At 41.7% G+C, this 15,449-nt stretch overlaps 1 protein-coding gene across 3 annotated transcripts; it reads left to right on the top strand.

Moving 5' to 3' along the window:
• Positions 1 to 74: 74 nt before the first annotated feature.
• Positions 75 to 15,062, top strand: DNAAF1 (dynein axonemal assembly factor 1). Of its 3 annotated transcripts, none has more exons than XM_077310596.1 (14): positions 75 to 225; positions 1,628 to 1,766; positions 2,017 to 2,127; positions 3,068 to 3,191; positions 3,952 to 4,043; positions 5,123 to 5,344; positions 6,447 to 6,613; positions 7,084 to 7,205; positions 7,867 to 8,060; positions 11,260 to 11,517; positions 12,029 to 12,138; positions 12,544 to 12,612; positions 13,342 to 13,660; positions 14,460 to 15,062. In XM_077310596.1, exons 2-14 carry the CDS (start codon positions 1,640 to 1,642, stop codon positions 14,561 to 14,563), a joined length of 2,019 nt encoding a protein of 672 aa, XP_077166711.1. In that variant the 5' UTR covers positions 75 to 225; positions 1,628 to 1,639; the 3' UTR covers positions 14,564 to 15,062. The 3 variants fall into 3 exon arrangements, with proteins under 3 accessions (XP_077166711.1, XP_077166713.1, XP_077166712.1); XM_077310597.1 differs by lacking the exon at positions 75 to 225 and adding an exon at positions 315 to 425; XM_077310598.1 differs by lacking the exon at positions 14,460 to 15,062 and having other exon boundaries at positions 12,544 to 12,640; positions 13,342 to 13,516.
• Positions 15,063 to 15,449: the final 387 nt, after the last annotated feature.

The following is a 15,449-nucleotide window of genomic DNA, read 5'->3' as shown; positions in this document are numbered from 1 at the left end:
CTTTAGCGTCCGGGCGGGGGTTGGGTACTGTCAATAAGGTCCCGAAGCCACGCCCCTCTTCCGGGGCGATCGGCCGTTCCGTCGTCATGGCAACGCGGGGACGCCGTTGGAAGGAGCCGTTGAAGCGAGCGGCGATTGAAGGGGGCGAAGCTGGCGGAGGGGAGGGATGGCGGTTCCCTGAGGGAAACGGAGCGAGAGGGAAAAGGCGGCAGATACAGGGCATAGGTAGGGCTGCGAAACCTTATAGAGAGGGAAGGCGCGCAAAAAAGGCGACCGGTTTCCTCAAGTTATGCCACGTCGGGCGGGGGAGGGGAATAAACTCTGCATATGCCCAGAGGCGCTCTGTCGCCGCTGCCAGTGGGGCCGCAACAACAAACCCGAAACAATCAAAAGTTGTGGGGCACCGGTTTAAAAATGCGTAACAGGTTTTTATGTAAACTCTACTTATTCTCACTGACTACTGTATAATTTACCGCTAAGTTAAGGTGTACAGTATTACAGCCTTGTAGCGGCAGGAACTTTGAAGAACAAGAGATCGCTTTGTCAAATGACAGCCAGCGTGGTGTAGGGGCTAAAGAACAGTGGACTCTAGTCTGGAGACCAGGGTTTGATTCCCACTCTTTTAAGGGCAGACCTTGGGCCTGTCACAGTTCTCTTAGAGCTCTCTCAGGTCCACTTGCCTCACCAGGTGTCTGTTGTAGGGAAAGGAAGGGAAAGTGACTTTGAGACTCCTTTGGGTAGTAAAAAGTGGGGTACAAAAAATCCAGCTCTTACTCTTATCAGTTTACTTAATGTTAAAAAAAGCAGCCCAGAGAATATAAATAACAGTAAACATGTTTAGTGCTCATCCGATCTTTCAAAATTTAATGTATAGAACGGAGGAGCACCTTGAGTCTCCAGAAACTTAGCAACTCCAGTGTCCAGTTCCATTTCACTGCCCTAATGATAGGCAAGAAGTTCGCCATTAGGAGTTGTGATGGACCCCAAAGGGAATCCCTGGTGGGAGGGGGGCACTTGGAGGGTTCTAAGGGAGAAAATTCCAATGGCAGTTAGAGTGGGAGTTGGAAAGTCAGAGAAAGATTTTCTGGTACTGGAGAGAGATGAGGACTGAGAGTAGACGTTTGGTGGAAGAGATGGGGGGGGGGGGGACTGCAGCTGCCTCAGCACTTGCAGGCAATGTGGACTACTCATGGGTTTAAGGAGAGCCCAAGTCTTTGACAGGACAAACAGTTGAATCTGAAAACTTATATGTGGTTCTTAGTGAAAGCTTTTACCAGTTTCTTTTAGTCTTCAAGGTACCACAGCAATCTGGAATTGGAAAGAGTAGTGTTTCACCCATAATATTCTCAAAACAGGTCACAATAATAAACTGCAATTAAAATAGGATTTATTTATTTATTTATATTTATATTTTTATACCGCCCTTCCCTACGGCTCTGGGCGGTTTACATAAAACATTTTTCAACATTCACATAGAACACTATCAAAATCAATATCAAAATCAATATAACAGTATAACAATAACATTAGGATGAATAAAAGCCTCACCTTTCAGCTTAAAGGAGCAGAACACATATAAACCAAAGAAAGGGTCATGATACAACTTTCTTACACTGTGTCTAAACAGGAACATTTGAAAATGCATCCTGTTCCTGAAGAATCTGGACTGGGAGATGCTGTTGCAGAGGAGAGAAATGAGAAAGAGATTAATGACTGCAGCCATGCACAAATCCTGCCCAGCAATGAGGATAACTTAATAAAAGCAGGTAATACCTTGAACATTTGCATTGATATGAGTGAGTTTTGAACATATTTTGTAAATATGTTTCTACTAAAATCAATGTTTACTTCTTGCTGATATTAGTTCACGTATTTAAATCCATTCTGAACTGGTTGAACCAGTGTGGTGCTGTCAACAGAGTGTTGGGGTACTGTTGGATTTGAGAGACTGCAAGTTCTAATCCTTTTCTGTTGTACCTTATACAATTAAACATGTACCAAACCCATCTCTCTCAGTTCTAGAACCAGAAGGTGAACAGGGAACCAGGAAGGAAATGGCAGATGACACAAAGCTGGAGCAACTTAAGTGGGAAAGTGTTAGGAAAGACTATGGCACTGGAGAACCAGGTAACTGCAATGGCAAATTACAACAATATACTCCAGTTTCAGAGCTAAGAATGAATTTGTCATCTTAATTCCCCACTATAATTTTATTAAGTCACAAGTTATTGGGCACATAGAGTTTGTTGTTATGCTTGGTCTGCAAGAAATTCTGTATTCTTGCCCAGATATTCAGGAGTAGTTAATAAGTATATAGTTGGATGGATTAGGAAAATGTTGTGGATGAAGATTTTTCCATTGCCATGTATCTGTAACGTTAATATACAACTTCATGACACAGTTAGGATTTTTTTCATGCTCCTGTGCTTTAACAACATCCCAATACGCAGGCATGTAGCAGGTGCTTTTAAGATCAGTACCCTTTTGCTGGATTGGGCCAATAATATATTTAGTCCTGTATCCAGTGCAACCCCTTCCTCCCCCCACACACACACTGCTAGAAGTCTAGATGGTTTTGTGTATTGTAGGGAGAAATGACGGGTGCGGAGCCCATAAGGGGAAACATTTTGCTTGGAGGAAATAGTATTTTCCACTGTAATGAGCCTCATGCCACCAAAGGGTGCTCGGGATTAGGATGAAAACCCATGTAAATATTTGTTGTTTCTTTTGTTTAATATTTTATAATGATGCTAGCAAAAGTATGGCACAAAACCACTGCTCTCTGACAAATGTTCAGAATATCTACATTTGTGGCTTTCTGCTCAGCAGCCAGTAAGCAAGAAAGGGCTTGAATTTGAATAATTGTGTGCAGCAAAATGTTAGACTTTTTCTTCTCAAACCAAGCTTCTCTATCACAATACTACTTTGAAATTTCCTTGTGATTCCAATATCACTTTGGACCCAAGTTTGAATTTTGATTTCTTTGTTCATCCGGATTTCTTGGTTCTGTACATGTAGACAAATGTTGCCATATACTTGTTTTCATATAAACATGTACTTGTTCAAGCACAAAAGAAAGGAAGCAGCTCAGTGACCGACACTCAACAGAATAAAGAGAAAGTAAATGATAATTATAAGCTAGTGACAGACCCATCCAGTGAAACATCAGAACTGAAACAAGGTGGAATGAGGTAAGTTTAAGTTTCTAACAGTGTTCTGTACAAGCTAGATTGGCAAAACAATCAAAATGTTCTCTTACCAATAGCCAGACAGGGAAGGGCCGTGTACAAGAATAAAGATTATTTTTATTATATAATGAAGTGTTCCTTCTTCCTTGCTGTCCTTCTCTGGCCTTTCCCTTGCTAGTATTAACCATAGTGCAGTGTTATGTCTACAATCAGAGTGAACCAGGCTTAGCTTTTAACCAAAGTGTGATGCTGCATCAGTGTCAGCAAATAATTTGAATATTTTTAGATATTTTTAGAATCCAGAGCAAGGAGCAGGAATCTAGTGATTGGTCAGGTTAGACTCCGGGGATTGGTGTGAGAAGGAAATCTGAGGATTGAGCACATTAGGAAAAAACCAGACAATCTTGGGGGGGGGGGGCGGTATGGGACAGAGGCAGAACAAGAGGTCAGGAAGCAAGGGGTTTCTTATCCTTGCATGTATTTGTGAGTCCCCCTTTATAATATAGTAAATACACAAAACTGACGGAGAAACAGGCTTTTTGTTTTGCTCTTTTTGTAGCATAGTGTTGAACTGCACATTCCTGTATAAAAACAGGTTGAAATAGCAACCCGTTCTGAAAGATAAACAATTTCGAAAGTCTTGACAGAGGCAACTTTTTAATGAATTACTTTATAGCAAAGATGAACTCTCTTTACAAATAGCTTCTAGAATGTATATTTTTAACTAAGTTTTTTCCATTGGCTTATGCTTTTAATTTTTTAGAATGACCAAAAGGTTGCTGAGGGATCTCTGCAAACAGCATAAGTTATATATGACACCAGACTTGAATGATACCCTCTATCTTCATTACAAAGGTAACAGTTGACTGTTACATGCTGTAGTGCAGCTAAGCATTATATATGTAAACCACGTTGACATAGACAGATAATTGGGGTTTGTTAAAGGAGTGAATTGAAACACAGAAACAGTTGTTTTATTTTTTTTAATTATATGCCACTTCCCCATTCCATAGTATGTTCAAAGCTGCTTAAAATATAAACATATACCAATATAAAGCACAAAATTAGGATCTTTCAATAACGTATTAAATACATATTTCAGAATTAAGTACATCCTAGTCTCTTCTTGGGTTAGCAGAAGCTAAGAATTGCTTTTATGGTAAGATCCATCTAGTTCAGCACTCTGTTACCAACAGTGGCTAACTAGCTGTCTCTGGAGGCAAACAAACAAGATGTAAAAGTGTTGTTCTTTACTGGTTGATTGCCCCCAGAACATACCAGTTGTTTGTTTATTATGGAAGAGCACCATTTTGCAGGCCCTTTGGAACCTTGGGGGTTCTGTAAGGGCCTGGATCGCTGTCAACAGCTTATTTCACCAGGCTGGAGCCAGGGCCAAAAAGTCCCTGGCTCTGGTTGAGGCCAGGCGCACTTCTCTGAGGTCAGGGACTAACAATATGTTGGAACTTGCAGAGCGAAGAGCTCTTCAGGGGGCATATACGGAGAGATGGTCTCTCTGGTACACAGATCCCAGACCATATAAGGCCTTATATGTTTGACCAAGTGCTACATGACTAGTTTGCTTTCAGTGGGGCATTGATATAGCAAACTGGCTGTAATGGGCTCAATATGTCCTGCCTGAGCAAACCAGGCTGAAGTAAGAAGTAAGCCTTGCCAGTAGAAACCCAGCTAAGGAAGCTGGCCCAGAGGAAGGGAAACTGTGTTCGCCATCCCACTATTCTTCTACAACCACTCTGCACAATGCAGTAACATTGCTAAAATTAAGCAGGTCTGGGCTGGTCAGGGTCTCAATGCAAGACTACCAGAGAGTATAGTCTCTTACCTTGCTCTGCTGCATTATAGGTGTGCCACCAAGATGTCTACTTACACTTAGATCTTCTTCCAGTTTTATATCTTCATTACTTTTCTTCTTCTAGGATTTGACCGTTTGGAGAATCTGGAAGAGTATACTGGACTGAAGTGCCTATGGCTGGAATGTAATGGTCTGACAAAGATTGAGAACTTGGATGCACAGACAGACTTACGTTGCCTTTATCTGCAGCTTAATTTGATTCATAAAATTGAGAACCTGGAACCAATGCAAAAGCTGGATTCTCTCAACCTCAGCAACAATTACGTCAAGACCATTGAGAACCTCTGTAAGAATCTCACCCTTCAGTGAAATATTGGCATATACTGGCAAGGCATTGTTTCCTAAATGTATTGTTTCCTAAAGGTGTTCATCTATTAAAATGCAGGAGGTTGGGAAATTCTATAGCTATTTGTGAATAAGTCTCTGGTGAAGGCAAGGTTAAAATTCATAAATTCTAACGGCTTCTCCGTCTGTGCGGCCACTCCCTGGCCAGCCCAGGTGAGGCTTCGCACGGCTCCCTATTGACTGCTTGGTCCTGGAGTGACACTAGGAGGGCCCAATCAAGAGCCGTTTCGCGGCTCCTGATTGGGTCCTCTGAGTTTTTATCACAGACAGGGCCCACCCATTCTCCGCCCCTTTAGCCCTTACTGCTTTATTTTATCTGCTCTGCAGGAGCGGTTAAAGATATATACTTGTTCTGTCTTGCATTGTTGTCACCAGACGTAACATACAATGCATACTCCCCATTAATTAACTTTAGATACATTGATTTCAGTTTTTATACATGGAATTGGGCTTGGAATTTGACTTCTCCGGTCAGTTTTTTCTCATGGTGCCTGCTCAAGATTGTTGACTCCTCTACCATTTCCATCATTAGATGTCTCTTACAATATGCTCCTGGAGAAAGTTTGCAGAATATCTTGATTGACTATTTTCAAATAGATGTGCAAAATTGTCTTCACTAACCGGGCCTTTAGGTGAAGCTTTATTTGTGAATAATCCTGAGGACATCCACAAAGTGGAAGAGTAATTATTATTACCAGGTCTGTGTCTATATTGCTGTGGTTGACTTCTGGTTTGGTGGGTTTTTAAAGAGTTGTTACTTTGGCATTTGTTTGAATGGCAAATCTTTAAAGAAAAGCAGAATACATACATTTTCATCCATAAATATCCAGGTGCTGGCCTTGAAACTTTGCTGTGAATCTTGCTCATACTCTCAAAATCAGAAAATGACACCTTAAATTGCACTCATGCCATTCTAAGACCTAAGTATCTTTGCTGTGGCACTTGTAATGCAGCCCTAAGTCCATTCTTTGACAGCACTATTCATTTTGTAGAGAAGATTACTGGGATTAATATTCTTTCATTGCACTGTTATTGTTCAACAGCTTGTTTGAAAGTTCTGCACACTCTGCAGCTTGCTCACAACAAGTTACAAACAGTCGAAGACATACAGCACTTGCAGGAATGTCCAAGTATCAGTGTCCTTGACCTTTCTTACAACAAGCTAGATGATCCAGGTATTTTAAATGTCCTGGAGACCATGCCTGACCTGGTAAGCACAAAGTAACTCAGGATTCCATTTGTCCTGATCCACCACTTTTCAGGTATAGTGTTGCCCTGTTCCTCTGCTACCAACACTGTTGGGAGACTTGTATAAAATCCATTGACTAAGGATGATTGACTTTACCTTGGCCCACTAGGCTATGATACTGTAGGGAAAATGTCACAGATGACCAAGAAGCAGAACCCAAAATGGGGCTATACTAATTAGAATGGGCTTGATTTTCAATAACTTACCCAGGGGCAAGCAGTGGATTTAGATCCTGTCCCAGCACTGTCAGTAAATGTACCTTTCACCATCCCCCTTATGAAAATGTCCATATGCATTTTCCCTTATGAAGTTTCCATACTTACTGATATTTTATTTTAGCCAAATAATCTTAGTTCTTGATGGGTCTTAGATACTCTCCGGAAATTTCTACTTTAAAAAACTTGTTTTACTTTTTTACTTTCCTCTTGCAGCGTGTATTAAACTTGATGGGAAATGGAGTGATTAAGAAAATAGCTCATTATAGAAGAACACTTACTATCCGACTGAAGCATCTGACGTATTTGGATGATAGGCCAGTTTTTCCAAGGGACAGGTAAAATGGAGGGGGGGTAGTAATCCTTCCTTAGCAAGTCTGATACAATAATTAGTTCATCAGTACTGAGCTACCTCATCTGAAATGGTAATATCAACTATTTTTCTCGCAACTGTTGTTATAAGAATAAAACAAGTCCTTTAAAGCACTTATAAATGGAAATCCTTGTAACAAACAAATAAGGTAAGCTCCTGTAAGACCGTTTATGCACTGGAGGTTTCATGCAGGGTTGCAGACTGGAGTTTTAGTCGTGACTGGTTGCCCCACCTCTTCCTGCACCCACATGTAGGAGTATTTGGCCCAGTGCACGTCATCCACCCTCAATCTGTGCTCCTGCATCGGAGGCGGGGTAGTGAAGTTCCCAGTGCATAAGCAGTCTAAGTGGCAATCCTAATCCTAAATGGCAATCCCAGTCCTTTAGGAATGTATCCTGGACTAGCCTGAAATAGAGATGTTTATCTTCAGAGAGATTGTCCCATCGTGATGGAGACATTTTTATGTAGGTGGACTAATGAAAACAACATGTTCTCAAAGCATAAGACTTTAATTGGCCTTCCTTGTAGGAGTTTTCAAATGCTCCACTTTGCTCGAATAAATACCAACACAATCAGGGGAACATGCTTTGAGATGGCTGATGGAAATCTTGCTTGCTTGTTCCCAGGGCCTGTGCAGAAGCCTGGGCAAAGGGCGGCCATGAAGCTGAGAAAAAAGAGAGGGAACTGTGGGAGGCCAAAGATCGAAAGAAGATCCAAGACAGCATTGATGCACTCAGTGCAATCCGTCGAAGGGCTGAAGAAAAGAAAAGGCAACGGGAAATGGGGGAAAGTGGTGAGACAGTGCCCAGCACTCAAGAAGGTTTGTGGTTAAACTTCCGGCCATAGTGTCTGGGCCATGAGGCTCATCTAGAATGCAGCTAAATACATAGATATGAAGGCAATGCAGTTTTATCATTAACACTAGAATTAAAGCCCATTGTAGCTGATACAGTGGGCGCTAGCAGGGGTGGGAGGAAAATAGCAAAGAGAGAGGGAGGTAGAAAGGAAGAGAGTGATTAAGACAGAGAGAGCTTGGCATTGGGAAGAGGAAGGGGAGGGGTTGTCCAGTCTATAAGGGCATGAGATTGAGTATGTGTGTTATGTGTGGGGTTGTGGTGGTATGGTGACAAGAGAGGACATGGGTATGGAGAGATGGGTGTCAAGAACCTGTGGTTTGGAATGTTCATTGAGTGTGGGAGAGGACTGACCTTTGGGAATTTGGCATAGTGGTTACAGATGAGCTTTTCAGAGATGTCTTCCGATATGTGAAGGGAAAATCAGACTGGGGGCTATTCTTAGGGGGAGATTACATGGCAAACAATTCCTCCCAACTCTGTGGCCCTACTCCTTCTGTCTCGATTTTTTTTTAATTGTTGATGTAATATTATGTGCCCACATGCTTTTTTCACTGTTGCGCCTTAGAAGAGATAGATTTTTGTAACCTGTTGTTTACTGCCAAAAGGAGTTGCAAAGCGGGTTACAAACACGTTTCCCTTCATCTCTCCACAATAGACCAACTGTGAGGGAAGTGGGGCTAAAAGCTCTGAGAGAACTGGGAATGGCCCCAGTCACCCAGCAGGCCTCAGGTGTCTCTAAGCAGTTTAAAATCACCTTCCCTTCCTCTCCCTATAACAGACACCCTGTGAGGGAAGTGGGGCTGAGACCTCTGAGAGAACTGGGAATGGTCCATAGTCACTCAGCAGGCCTCAGGTGTCTCTAAGCAGTTTAAAATCGCCTTCCCTTCCTCTCCCCATAATAGGCCCCCTGTGAAGAGGCGAGGGTAGGGGCCGGCCCAATCAGGGTGATTGGCCCATATTCAACTTGGACACCCCGGACATGCTCCTCCCACAGGGGCGTTTCACAAATATATAGAGGAACCATGGATAAGGATGTCTCTCCTGTCTTTGTCCAAAATCCACAGCAATTATCAATAAATAAAACAAAGCAGGAGGAAAAAATAAGGTACCATAAAACAGCGCTGTTTATATCAGACTCTCCAAAATATCCTTTAACAGAGGAAATCTACATCAACTTTTGGAATGAAATTCATAATCAAGCAAATCTAATTCCACAGCAGGAAATCCCAATTTTATCTGTTTGGCTAACCCTTGTAGAGGCACAACAAAATCAAGAGTCCAATAGCACCTTTAAGACCAACAAAGATTTATACAAGGTGTGAGCTTTCGAGTGCATGCACTCTTCCTCAGTCTAATGAACTACTCAGAACTAATGAACTCTGACTAATGAACAGTGGAAATATAAAGCAAAAGGTAATTATGTTAAATTAGTAAACTAGGTCACAACATCCAAATTCACCCTTATGATAATTCTTTGCTAAAACAGCCAGTCAGTCCCCTTGAGTTCAGTTTTAGTTCACAAAAACATTGGAGAAATAAAACTGTCTACGTTAGTGATTAACGGCTGTCACTTTCCCCTTTGTTGCTGGCCCCATCCGTATCCACCTAAGTGTGAAAACATTCCTGCAAGTGAAAAGCTGGGCTGGTAACTGTCTTGTCCTGAGACCGGAGAGTTAAATTCAAAATTACATATTACTAACATCACATTACAGTCACATTGTCCCAAATAAAATAAATTAAAAAGAAGAGAGGGTTGAGAGGGATGTGGATATATGAGTTGAACAAGGTTAGCATACATAGTGAGATAGAAAACCTTGTTGAGTCCAGGGCATGCCATTGTTTTGAGTGTTGTAATAACTTGCATTTCTGCAATCTCCATTTCTAGTCTGTTCTTGAATTCCTTTGCAATAAAACAGCTAATTTGAGGTCCCTTACTGAATGTCCAGGAGGGTTGAAGTGTTCCCCTATAGATTTTTCAGTCCTGTGGTTTTTGATGTTAGACTTGTGTCCATTAATTCTTTGGCGGAGGGTTTGACTTGTATGCGCTATGTAGAGAACAGAGGGGCATTGTTGGCATTTGATGGCATATACAACGGTAATGACTGGGGAAGGCATTGGCAAACCACCCCGTATTGAGTCTGCCATGAAAATGCTGGAGGGCGTCACCCCAAGGGTCAGACATGACCCGGTGCTTGCACAGGGGATATCTTTACCTTTTTTTACCTCACAAAGTTAGAAGATGAGCAAGTAAATAAGCTTTTGATTCTGTAGGTGATGTTGTTAGGTCCAGTAACTGTTTCATTGGAGTGTATGTGGCAGCAAAGTTGGCATCTGGGTTTGTTGCAAGCGCTAGTACCAGTATCCATGTTCACATTAGATGCTGCATTGTTGTCACAGAAATTAAATATAAGAGATCTACCTGCAGTCTGTTAGGGAGCCTTGCAACATAATTTAATAAGGAAACTTCTGACCTTAGAAGCGCCACCATTTCACATCCATATTCCAATTTTAATTAACTTTTCCCCAATGCTTAACTTTACAAGGGCATTGCTCCCTCAAATGGATAAAACCAATCATCAGTGAATTCCAGTACTACCAATGCCCAATACAGCTAAGATACATCATGGCTAATTTGGGGTGAGGGGTGAGCTAAATCTGGTGAATCATTTTAATTATGTTTGTCTTAAGTGCTAAAGATAAAGAAAACAATGAGACATAAGATTAAGACGCCTCTTAATCCATCATAGTAATGCTCTTGTTCACTTCCCACTTGTTTCTCTGTGACGTGCTCAGGAGAATGTTCGAAATAATTGTCCTCTTTATTAGAGAAGGATGGGATTACTCTGCTTTCAAACTATATCACGTGTGTACATTATAGGCAGCAGTGCCTCTGGTATCCTCTTCAGTGCTCTGAAATAATTATGTGTCCCCTTTACACTGAGCAAGGAAATGCAGAGGTTTATTTCTATGGAATGGTAGGATCTAACTGGCTCCCCATCTTTTGTTGTGGTGGTCCACAGTTGGTCTCCTTAACGAGTCCCCAGCCACAGCCTTGGGAGAACTGACATTTCCTTAGGACTTGTGTTTTCCAGTTCAGAACAAGTACACGAATTTATACTTCAATTAAGCTTACTGGGTTTTATGGCTATTGGGATATTCCAGGGGAGATTTCATCTTCAAGCAACAGCACTATGATAGAAAATACTACAGAGACATCAGCCACATCCAGAGAGTTAGAAACAAATGAGAAGATTGAGAAATTTGTAGAAGAAAGCATGAAAGCCCATGAGGAAGTTCTGCTTACAGCTGCAAACTTAAAAGGCCAGATGGATACCTCTGAAAATATTAAATTGTACAATAATCAGCATGTGGTGCAGGAAGCAAATTTGGACTACTCACATGCTGGACCTGTTGAGGAAGGTAATGGGAGAATGAACAAACACTGTCCTAATTTTTCTGGAGCCAAAGTTTTTAAAAGTATGAAGATAGCGGCATAAAAAAACAAGATAAAATTAACCCAAGCAGAAATGTGTAACAAAGACAGTGCTGTCCCAAACAGATTTACATCAGGCCAGATCCTTTTAAGTCAGTGGGCTTAGTATGGTGCAACTCTGGTTAGAATTGTACTGTGAATCTAACATACCTATCCAGAACCCTTAAGATGGAACCAAGTCCCGCTGTTTTCATTGGGTCTTATTTCTGGATTAACTTCCTCAGAACTGGTTTTTGAAAGGAAAAAAATGCCTTGCAATGTCAAAAAAAGTCAGTAGTTTCCCTAACTATGGAGCAAAATGGCATCAGTTTTATGGATTAATGGGGCAAGAGAAGGGTGCCAGCCTCAGTACAAGTGCAGGCAAAAGAGTTAGAGGGGTATCAAGACCAGAGTGTGAGTATCACTTTTCCACCACATGATATTGTCTCCTTTTTTTAGAAGTCCCAGTAAATAAGATGGCTGTACCAGGACCTCTGATTACTGACCTGGATGAATCTGCAGAGATTGAACAAATTAAGATGGATGTATCAGAGAACCTCTTCCTTGATGTATGGATTAAGAATGAGGGTTTTTTTTTTGTGAGAATCCCAACCTGGATAGCCCAGACAAGCCTGATCCCATAAAATCTCATTAGCTAAACAAGGTCTCCCCTGGCTGGCACTTGGAAGGGTGACCTCCAAGGAATAGCAATGTCAGGACGGAGAGCAGGCAATGGCAAACTACCTCCAAACATCTCTTGCCTGGCAGCCAGACCACCTTAGGATCTCGTGGCTATATTAAACACATGCCACAGGATAAATACATAAATAAATAGTTGGGCGGGTGGGGGCGGGGAATTGGGACAGGAATGGAGAATCCAGTATTTTGGTTTTCTCCCTTTTCTGCACATTCACTTATTTTTAAGTTTAAAAGGGACTTTACTCAGTAAATGCCTGACTTATTTTAATTTTTAGGAACTGCCCGATTTGGAAGATGTGGATATCAATGAAGCTTCACCGTACAGTGAGATTCTCACCAGCCAAGCAAGTCTTCCCAGTTTATTTTCCTCAGGTTGAGGCCCTTTGAGTGCTGAGTACATGGTGCAAATGCAGGGATATTTCTGAAAGGGCAACAGTGACCCATTTGGAAGTTAGTTGGTCCTTAGAACCTTTTGAAATTGGTTCGTATGCATAAGTGCTATGTAGGTATCCCTCATTAAGGGGGATGGTCCCTTCCTATTTACTCCAGCAGAAAGGGTTTCTTCAAATGAGCTAGATTCAGTTGTGTAGCCATGTTGGTCTAAAGTAGCAAAACAAAATTTTAGTCAGTGGCACCTTTAAGACCAATAAATAAAGTTTTATTCAAAGTGTGAGCTTTCATGTGCATGCACACTTCATTGTTTGAGGAAGTGTGCATGCACATGAAAGCTCACACTTTGAATAAAACTTGGTTCATCTTAAAGGTGCCATTGGATTCAAATTTCGTTCATATTAGTGGGAGAAGGCCTTCCCAGCTGCCAAGAACAGTCTGTTTCTCATTTGTCAGCCTAAAAACCTATCCCTTGCTTAGCTTGTTGTTGTTTTTGTTGTATTTATGATATCCACCCTACCTCGTGGGACTCAGGGTGGAATAAAAGTAAAAAATAACCTGCCGTGCACATGAAGTTATCTGAAGGACTATCTGCATGATAGCTCTGAGGAAAGCCAGCTCATTGGTCTCCAAAGTAACAATGTCTGTTGAAATACATTTTCCAATGTATTTTACCTTTTTAGCAAACTTGTTCTCTGAAGATTGAAGTAATCTCTGAAGGAAGTGATAGTAGCAAAACAGCTGCTTCTGGAAACACAGCGGCAGAGGAGATTCCAGCTTCCATCTTTTCAAGCATGTATAAGATATCTGAGGACAGTACAAAGCCTCCGAGAGAAGATCTACTAGTACTAAAAGAAGAAAGCTTGGAAACTGCAAGGCAGCAGGCATTGAGGCCATTGATTGAAGAGATTTTGCCCAAGCCTTTGGATTCATCACTGAAACTGACAAAACCTGCTGAAACGGTGGGAAATGGAGAAAGCCGAGCTACAGCCTCAGGCCCAGGTAAATGCACACATGCAGAGTCGAGGTGACAATCCCCATCATTTGGTGAGCATCTGTTCCATTGCTACTCATTATATGTTCTTAGGAAAGTGACTCAGTGGCATCTTTGCCACTTCCCAAGGCTATTCCAGGAACTGGCTTCTTATCACAATATATGCACACTGAAAGCCTAGCCACCTTTACCTTAATGATCACACGTTAAGCTCTGAACTCAATGTACTATGTGCAATTAGAAAGGCATGTTTACTCAAAGCTATTTGAATGTGGCCCGCTTTCCATGTCAAGCCCCAAATATGTACTAGTCTAAGGAAGAAAACCTTCCTTCTGCCATTTTTCTTAAAGGCGTTGGCTCTACACCAGGTTTAAAAGGGGAAAAAAATATCTCAGCAGTGATCCTGGGCTGGCAGATTAACAAACTTGCACAGTCAAAATAATAATGTTGTAATAACCCTCCCTGGAAAATCCCCTAAAAGGGCTAGTCACTCCAGACATCTAGCTAATGTTCAGGCTATTTCAGGCAGAGGCCAAGAGATAAATTAAGAAAAACAGCAGAGAGGGCTACAACTACCTGCTGTTTGAAGGTTCAAACAGCAGTTCAAACCCTGAGGGGAGAGTCCCAGTGTCTGAACAGCAAATAATCACATGGGGGAGAAGGGACACAGGATGGTGCTTCAGTAAGTCTTTAGTGTGTCAAAATCCCTCCCATAAATCAGATTATTTTTAACAAGTAATGGGTTTTTTTTGCTATTTTTAAAAGTGACAATGGTAAATAAAACCTTACTGTTTCCTCCCTTAACAGGGTTTGTCTCTGAAGCAGCTGTCGAACCATGCTCCCCAGAAAATATAGGATCCTGTTGCATACCAGGAAGTAACAGTGGAGACACAGAGTATGGATTGGACTGAGCGACAAAGAAACTCAGCTCTATCAAGTTGATTTGATCTTTTGCCTTACAAGAGGATACAGTACCTACAGCAATATGTCAGGTGGCCTTAGTCACAGAGCCTGTGGCTTTACTTTTGATGCTGTCACACTGCTGCATGTGCTACGGTGCATACAAAGGCCACCTCTTTTAGATTTTGATTTTGGCTTGTGCCCCAAGAACTCTGTGGCTTTGGAGGCTTCCAAGCCACCATTCAAATATTTAGTTCTGGACCAGTTTCTTACTCATTACAAGTTTCCATATTGGCACAGTCTAGGAAATATATTTAAGGCAGTGGGAAAGTTGTCATGTGTGCCATTCCCCGCCCCCCCCTCCCCCGAAATCCATGGAATGTAAAATGTGCTTTGTTTTGCTGGGCTGTACCCAGTGTTTGTAGAATTAATTGCTGTTAGTTGCTTGCTTCACTGGTTTGTTTGTCTTTAATTTTAATTCATTCCAAGTAAAAAAAAATGTATCTTCAACTTATTGAATTCACATGCTTGCATAAGAGAAAGCTGCTATGTACGCCTCTTTAAATCCAATAGAAGAAAGTTGAGAATGAACACACACAGCTTGGCCTTGAGACTGAATCAGACCACTTGTCCTTCAGGGTTGTTGTTGTCTTCTCAAACTGGCAGTGGCTCCCCAGGACTCAGTCAAAGCCTTTCACATCACTTCCTTTCTGATCCTGGAATGAACCTGGGACCTCCTGCATGGTCTATCATGGAGCCCTATCATGGAGCTATGGCCCCTTCCTTTATGATATAAATGGATTCCTTGTTCTTATTAAAATCAGGTAGGAAGACTCACACCATCATGGGCTTTTCATTTGCCAAGTAAGTGAGAGAATTACTAGGCCTATTCCAGCA

The sequence above is a fragment of the Paroedura picta genome, chromosome 14, assembly GCF_049243985.1.
Source record: "Paroedura picta isolate Pp20150507F chromosome 14, Ppicta_v3.0, whole genome shotgun sequence".
In the NCBI taxonomy this organism is placed as follows: Eukaryota; Metazoa; Chordata; class Lepidosauria; order Squamata; family Gekkonidae; genus Paroedura; species Paroedura picta.
The sequence above is the reverse complement of the archived record's forward strand: the minus strand, read 5'-3'. Positions and strand labels throughout refer to the sequence as shown.

Excerpts from the sequence above, each read along its gene's own strand:
- DNAAF1 (XM_077310596.1), top strand. The coding sequence starts at position 1,640 with ATGCATCCTGTTCCTGAAGAATCTGGACTGGGAGATGCTGTTGCAGAG. Across the intron at positions 12,139-12,543 it reads CAGAGAACCTCTTCCTTGAT|GAACTGCCCGATTTGGAAGA; the intron begins GTATGGATTAAG and ends TTTAATTTTTAG. Across the intron at positions 12,613-13,341 it reads GTGAGATTCTCACCAGCCAA|CAAACTTGTTCTCTGAAGAT; the intron begins GCAAGTCTTCCC and ends TTACCTTTTTAG.